General features: G+C 39.4%; 1 protein-coding gene across 3 annotated transcripts in view; it reads left to right on the top strand.

The window, feature by feature from the left end:
• LOC122560911 (transmembrane channel-like protein 7) overlaps window positions 1–5,367 on the top strand; it is a 99,830-nt gene extending 94,463 nt beyond the window's left edge. For 2 of the 3 annotated variants that reach the window (XM_043712162.1, XM_043712160.1), the window contains 2 exons: window positions 2,774–2,901; window positions 3,266–4,690. In XM_043712162.1, the coding sequence (XP_043568097.1) occupies window positions 2,774–2,869 (96 nt within the window). In that variant the 3' untranslated portion in view covers window positions 2,870–2,901; window positions 3,266–4,690. Of the gene's footprint in view, window positions 1–2,773; window positions 2,902–3,265; window positions 4,691–5,082 lie in introns of those variants that run through there. The other variant, XM_043712161.1, reaches the window with a different exon arrangement.
• The last annotated feature ends 2,743 nt before the right edge of the window (window positions 5,368–8,110 follow it).

Below are 8,110 nucleotides of genomic sequence, written 5' to 3'. Positions count from 1 at the left end.
TTTTCACGTATGGAGTCAGCTATTACGAGGGGACATGGCTTTAAATTAAGGGGTAGTAGTTATAGGACAGATGTTAGGGGTAGATTTTTTACTCAGCGAGTCGTGAGTTCATGGAATGCCTTGCCAGTAGCAGTGGTGGACTCTCCTTCTTTATGGGCATTTAAACGGGCATTGGATAGGCATATGGAGGATAGTGGGCTAGTGTAGGTTAGGTGGGCTTGGATCGGCGCAACATCGAGGGCCAAAGGGCCTGTACTGCGCTGTATTTTTCTATGTTCTATGTTCTAAAAGACCGATAAGAGGGCGTAGAAGGATGGGTTAGTAAATTTGCAGATGACACTAAGGTCGGTGGTGCTGAATGATGTTGCAGGTTACAGAGGGTAATAGATAAGCTGCAGAGCTGGGCTGAGAGGTGACAAATGGAGCTTAATGTGGAAAAGTGTGAGGTGATTCACTTTGGAAGGAGCAACAGGAATAGAGTACTGGGCTAATGGTACTATTCTTGGTAGTGTGAATGAGAAGAAAGATCTTGGTGTCCATGTACATAGATCCCTGAAAGGTGCCTCCCAGGTTGATAGAATTGTTAAGAAGGCATACGGTGTGTTAGCTTTTATTAGTAGAGGGCTTGAGTTTCGGAGCCATAAGATCATGCTGCAGCTGTACAAAACTCTGGTGGGGATACACTTGGAGTATTGAGTAAAGTTCTGGTCACTGTATTACAGGAAGGATGTGGAAGCTTTGGAAAGGGTACAGAAGAGATTTACTAGGATGTTACCTGGTATGGAGGGAAGGTCTTAGGAGGAAAGGCTACGGGATGAGGCTGTTTTCGTTAGCGAGAAGAAGGTTGAGAGGTGACTTAATAAAGACAGACAAGATAATCAGAGGATTAGATAGGGTGGACAGTGAGAGCCTTTTTCCTCGGATGGTGATGGATAGCATGAGGGGACATCGCTGTAAATTGAGGAGTGATAGATATAGGACAGATATCAGAGGTAATTTCTTTACTCAGAGTAGTAAGGGCGTGGCAAGCCCTGCTTGCGACAGTAGTAGACTCGCCAACTTTAAGGGCATTTAAATAGTCGTTAGATAAATTTATGGATGAAAACGAAATAGTCTAGGGCTTCAGACTGGTTTCACAGGTCGGTGCAACATTGAGGGCTGAAGGGTCTGTATTGTGCTGTAATGTTCTATGTTTTACAAATAACAGTCCAGTGCCCTTTTGAAAGCCTTGCTTGAACCTGTCTCCACCACATTCTCAGGAGGTGCTATCCAAATCACTCACTGTGTGCAAAGGTTTCTACCTCATGTCACTTTTGTTTATTTTTCCAATTACTTTAAATCTGTGCACTCGTTCTCAATCCTTTCATGATTGGGTAGTTTTTTCCCTATTTGTTCTGCCTAGACTCTTTATGATTTTGAATACCTCTATCAAATTTCCTCTCAGACTTCCTGTCTCCAAGGAAGAGAGTTATAACATTTCCAGTCTATCTTCACAATTGGAAGTTCCTGATCCCTGGAACCATTTTCGTGAATCTTTCCTGCACTCTCTCAAATACCTTCACCCCTTCCTAAAGTATGACATGTGGAATTGTCCTCAATACTCCAGCTGAGGCTAAACTAGGTTCAACATAACCTGCTTGGTCTTATATCCTATACCCAATCATCTCAGGTACTGTATGCATTATTGGCCATTCTTGAAACCTGTGACCTATGCACATATATGTGTGGGATGGCACGGTGGCACAGTGGTTAGCACTGCAGTCTCACAGCACTAGGGTCCCAGGTTCAATTCCAGCCTCGGATGACTGTCTGTGTGGAGTTTGCACATTCTCCCTGTGTCTGCGTTGGTTTCCTCCGGGTGCTCCGGTTTCCTCCCACAGACCGAAGATGTGCAGGTCAGGTGAATTGGCCATGCTAAATTGCCCATAGGTTCGGTGCATTAGTCAAAGGGAAATGGGTCTGGTTGGGTTACTCTTCAGGGGGTCGGTGTGGACTTGTTGGGCCAAAGGGCCTGTTTCCACACTGTAGGAAATCTAATCTAATCTATATACCTGTAATCCCTTTAGGATTGTACCTTTAGGATTGTACCTTTATATTGTCTGTCCAAGGTCTTCCGACCAAAATGAGTCACTTCACATTTCTCCACATTGAACTTCATTGTCTATCTGTCTGACCATTTTCTCAACTATCTCTATATCCCTTTAAAATCCTACAATCTCCTCACAAATTTACTTATCAGTTAAAGTTTTGCTAACTCAGACGATAAAAAATATACAAAGTTATTTCTTGAAGAATCCTGAAAGATAACTAGTGGGCGGCACGGTGGCACAGTGGTTAGCACTGCTGCCTCGCAGCGCCAGAGATCAAAAAAATAACTAGTATATATCCAGGAATGGAAATCGGAAAGAAGTGATTCAGGAAGAGTTATATTTGATATCTGAACCAGACAGTTTACTGTGGGTGGGCTGATTTGTCAACTCAGCTCATTATTGGAGCCTGGAGACTTTACATTGGTTTGAGTGGAAACTCAACCATAACGATCAACATCATTTATAACTAGCACCCAGCTGACCACATAATGATTACTTATAATGAGATGCTAACAACTTAGTAGCAAGACAATGGAATGTTTTGGTTTTACATTTATTGAATATAGAATAATTAGCTGCATATATCAAGGCAGCGTTTGTTGTTTGAATACTCAGTTCTCCAAATTATTTTCAAATGGACAACTCTCAGAATATCTACTTACAGTGGTGACTATTCTTTGCAGCAAAGCCGTGACAAACAGTATCTTATCAAAAAACTGACAAGAGATTCGCTCCTTTTGAAGAAGAGATCTACCACATCGACCATTCAGGAAAACTGAAGGGAGACCATTTCCAAGGCAGTATTACCTCGGTAAGTGAGCTATGCTGTCTGTTGTGATAACCCACTATTTCAAGAACTTTTTCTTGCATTGCACATTTTTATTGAAAATCCTTCCTGAATGTTTTGTTGCTGATCAAGGTAAATATTTTTGGAGGTATTTCTCATGAAATTTCTTAAATCGTGCCTTTGCTGTATTAAAAATCATATTGTAATTGCGTTGCATGGAAGCTTTTATGGGCACAAGATCTTGCAAATATTCATTTTTTTGTAAATCATTTGGGAAACTTTTTTCAATAAAATAGTGTATTTCTGATCTACTTCTGCCTCTTTTTGTACTTCTCACTGTTAATTCCTATTTATTAACAGATGATGCCTTTAATATTTGTCTATGTAGGAGTGGAAGCATGTCTTAATACTGTGAAAGAAACACAATATTTGCCATCCAGATGCATCATTACAAACTGCTATCCAGTTCCACAACATCGAAGACAGAAACAAAACCAGAAAGTGCAGGAGAAACACAGCATGTCTGGCAGCATCTGTGGAGAGAGAAACAGACTTAACATTTTGAATACACCTTCTTCAAAACTGTCCTAGATTAACTTTTTGAGTCCAGTCTGACAGTTTCAAAGAAGAATTAGGCTGAACTTGAAATGTTAAGTCTGATTCTCTCTCCACAGATGCTGCCAGACATGCTGGGTTTCTCGAGCACATGTTTCAGATTTGCAGCATCTGCAGGATTTGGCTTTAAATTGTGTACCAACCAGTGTGGTGTTGACAGCTTTGCTTCAGAACTTATAATGATTGTTAATTTGAATTTAATGTCTCCCCTCCTGTATCATAGTTTTTTCAGATTCCACTTGTTTGTGAAATTTATTTTAATGCTACTACATAGTAGACAACTGGTAGAAATTTTACAATCCCACATCCACATTAGGGATATTTGAACTTGAGTACCCTTAGTTGCAAGCATAACTAGTATTGCACCTTAGCACCCAATCTAAATCACAATCAATGTAACCTAATCTGCAGTTTCTTGCTACTCACACCAATCCTATCAGCTTTACAGATCTATCTGTGCCTTTAGTAAATTACCTAGATGTCCTTACAGTTTCTGTTTAAAATCAGTAAGCAAAACCAGCTGTCAAACTACTCTGTTTACAGCACACTGTAGCTGGATAGCTTTGCTCAACAGCCTTGGTTTCTAAAAAATAGCAATTAAGGGAATGTCTGCTACAATTTTGTAAATATTTACCGTGTACTTCTGGCATTTTCATAGATTGTCTACTGTAACCTCAACAAACAGTCAGGAGAACCTTCGTTACCTACTTTAGTAACATCCTTGTAAAACAAACTGAGATAAATGTAGTTATGAAGAGGTGTCCATTTATCCATCAATTTAATTAGTATATCCTATTTTAGATCGATAGAATCTTGTTCTAGGTTACAAGGTTACAAGACTTGTAAAATTATTAACTTTTTTATCTACTAACTGCATTATTTCATATTATATCTTCAGTATAACAGCTTCTCCAGAAAACTTACTCTATCAAAGAATGCTGCTATTATTATCGCAGTACTGCCTTATTAAATTACGTTTTGTTGCTTCATGTTTGGGTATTTGTTTACAAAGTTTCTTTGGGACACTTATTTATGAGTTCCCATAGCTTCAGGTGGAGTAATGGATTATTAACAAATGCATATTGTAAGTTATTGCATGAAATGTTCCTCAAGTGTTTCTGTTTCAAGTGTATACATACAAATATGTCTGTAAAAATATTAAGTAATTAACTTTGCACAAATAAAGTTTTTCAAATAATTTATTGTAATATGAAGTTTGATTATCCTATTCTGAAAATTGCTTACATTAAACCAAATATTTCAACGTAATCAAAAAGGTAGAAAATCATGCAGGACCAGTAACAATGTTGATATAATCTTTATTCTGAATTTGGAATGTAATTACACCAACATTTCGCACAAAGTATTCTGAAGTAAACACTCTACTTCCAGAGTTTTAGCTCTGTTACTTTATGTCCAAAAAAAAGCTTTCTATATTTTGCGAAGATATCGAGGGGCAAAGTGGTGCAAAATAAACCTTCCCAGTTAAGGATAGGCAAAACAATAACTAAACGAACATGTGGAAAGGTGATGGTGTGGCAGTGGTAGCAAACTCATTATGTAAAATAATGTTATTGTTCCTCATAACAGAGTACTTGCCATACTCAACCAGTCCACATCTGCAAAATTCAAAACTACACATCTGCAATTGTCATCATCTACTGAACAAACCTGACGGCTAGAAATCTACACGAACAACCAAAGTAGACCAACATTCGAGCTTATAATGTGGCTCATTTACTAGAACTGAGGTATGCAGGTACTCATTCTCTGCAAGCAAAAGGAATATGTTGAAATTTTCCACCTTTTTTGAATTACCCTTAAGCTTATGAATATGAATTGGAATAGCAGTAGGCCACACAATCCCATGGAGAAAGTGAGGGCTGCAGATGCTGGAGATCAGAGCTGAAAATGTGTTGCTGGAAAAGCGCAGCAGGTCAGGCAACATTCAAGGAGCAGGAGAATCAACATTTCAGGCATTAGCCCTTCTTCAGGAATGAGGAGGGTGTGCCAAGCAGGCTAAGATAAAAGGTAGGGAGGAGGGACTTGGGGGAGGGGCGTTGGGAATGCGATAGGTGGAAGGAAGTTAAGGTGAGGGTGATAGGCCGGAGAGGGGTTGGGGGCAAAGAGGTCGGGAAGAAGATTGCAGGTCAAGAAGGCGGTGCTGAGTCCGAGGGTTGGAACTGAGATAAGATGGGGAAAGGGGAAATGAGGAAGCTGGAGAAATCTACGCTTTTCCAGCAACACATGTTTCAGCACACTATCCCATGGGCTTGTTCTGTCATTCAGTCAGATCGTTTGTGATCTGATTATACCACATTCTTGAGAAATCCCGATAATCTTTCACCTCTTGCTTTTTAAGAATTTATCTAACCTTGCCACAAAAATATTCAACGTTTCTTCCACTGACTTTTGAGGAAGTGTTCCAACAAGCCATGGCCCTCTTGAGAAAACAAAAGCATCTTACCTGCCTTAAATAGGTGACCCCTGACTTTATTGTTATTGAGAAAAGGAGTGCTAAATGTTTTACATTGAACTTGTATTTCCCTTTTTGATCTTTGAGTTAATGACACTAAGCTACTCAATATTTAAATTGTAAATAGTGCTTGGATAAGATATGAAATTGTGTATTTAGCTGAAGAGTAAAGTCAGCACACAGGCGGGAAATACTTTGTATGAACTTGTAAAATTTGTTCTTATGGATATTTGTCGTTGACCTGCTCAGATATCAGAAATTATTCTGTACTTATGTCTACATTTCCATTCATGATGCTTGCGTTATTTCTCTCCAAATCAAAATGGATGGATGTAAAATTTTGAGTTAAAAGTGCTGACATTTGAAGCTGTTTGAAAGGATGTATTTGGTACAGTTTCGTATTGTACCCTCCTATGGAGATGCTGATTGACAAGATTGAAGGTCTGTGCTCTATTATCTGAGATTTCATTATTCCATATTCCATCTGTCAATCTCTTCATATTGCAGACAGAATAGGATCCATAAGATTATTGACATTTAGCCTGTGGTAATTTACTGTTCATTGGTTCCTGTAATATTGTAGCTGATCAGGAATTATATCACAGTGACAATACTGTATTGCAGTTTCAATTCAAATGGTTTGAGGAAAAATGTTTTGAAAATGTTAGATCAGTCAATGTAAATAATTTGAGAGAGGAGCCTTGTTTGTGCATATTAGTATTGTCTGTTCTTTCATTGGGCACAAGGTCCCTGGGCTAAAGCATTACAATTACAAAGAGACAATAAATACGCAGAGGTTGATTTTCTTAGTGCAGAGAAGGCTGAATAGAGGTTTTGACTGAGGTGTACAAAATTATGAATAACATAGGTTAGATGGGACGAAGTTTTTCCATTCATAGAGGAGTGAATAACCAGGAAACTTAAAATTACAGTAAAGGACAGGAGGTTTGATGGGGATTTAAGGAAGACTTTTATTCATTGAGAGTAATGGGCATCCTGAACTCTGCCTGAAATAGTGGTACAGGTAACCATCACAACATTTAGAAATAGTGTCACTTGCTCTGGCCTGGAGATCCAGGTTCAGGTCCATCTACTCTTGAAGTGTATCCTTACTCATCTGAACAGATTATTGGAAAGAAACTACAAGGCTACAGGATATGTACTGGAAAATGGACTCAAAGTAGATAGGTACTTGGTGACTGTGGACTGTGGGCCGGAGGGATGCTTCTGTGCTATTAAAATTTCATTCGATAACTTGACTGCCAAACTCATGACCTCTACCACACAGAAGGAAGTTAGCAGCTACATGGGAACACCATACCTGCAAGTTCCCCTTCAAGGCCGCTCACCATCCTGACTGGACTGGAATGGTTTAAAAAAAGGCAGTTCACCATCGCCTTCTCCAAAGAAATTGGAATGGGCATTAAATTGTGATACATACAAGCCAAAAATTTAAAAACATAAAATTAATGCCCATTTTATGTTAGATATGGACCAGACCAAACCCCCTCAAACTATTTAGAAGGTAGTCTGGATGCTATAACTTTCTTATTTTAAAGATGATACGTTCCAGATATCTTACAAAATATCCAGATTACAGAGGAAGAAGTGCTGGAAGTCTTGAAATGGTTAAAGATGGATAAATCCCCAGGACCTGATCAGGTGTACCCGAGAACTCTGTGGGAAGCAAGAGAAGTGATTGCTGCGCCTCTTGCTGAGATATTTGTATCATCGATAGTCATAGGTGAGGTGCCGGAAGACTGGAGGTTGGCAAACATGGTGCCACTGTTTAAGAAGGGTGGTAAGGACAAGTCAGGGAACTATAGACCGCTGAGCCTGACCTCGGTGGTGGGCAAGTTGTTGGAGGGAATCCTGAGGGACAGGATGTACATGTATTTGGAAAGGCAAGGACTGATTCGGGATAGTCAACATGGCTTTGTGTGTGGGAACTCATGTCTCACGAACTTGATTGAGTTTTTTGAAGAAGTAACAAAGATGATTGATGAGGGCAGAGCAGTAGATGTGATCTATATGGATTTCAGTAAGGCATTTGCCAAGGTTCCCCATGGGAGACTGATTAGCAAGGTTAGATCTCATGGAATACAGGGAGAACTAGCCATTTGGATACAGAACTGGCTCAAA

The sequence above is a fragment of the Chiloscyllium plagiosum genome, chromosome 21 (genome assembly GCF_004010195.1).
Source record: "Chiloscyllium plagiosum isolate BGI_BamShark_2017 chromosome 21, ASM401019v2, whole genome shotgun sequence".
In the NCBI taxonomy this organism is placed as follows: domain Eukaryota; kingdom Metazoa; phylum Chordata; class Chondrichthyes; order Orectolobiformes; family Hemiscylliidae; genus Chiloscyllium; species Chiloscyllium plagiosum.
This window is presented reverse-complemented; position numbering and strand designations above follow the sequence as displayed.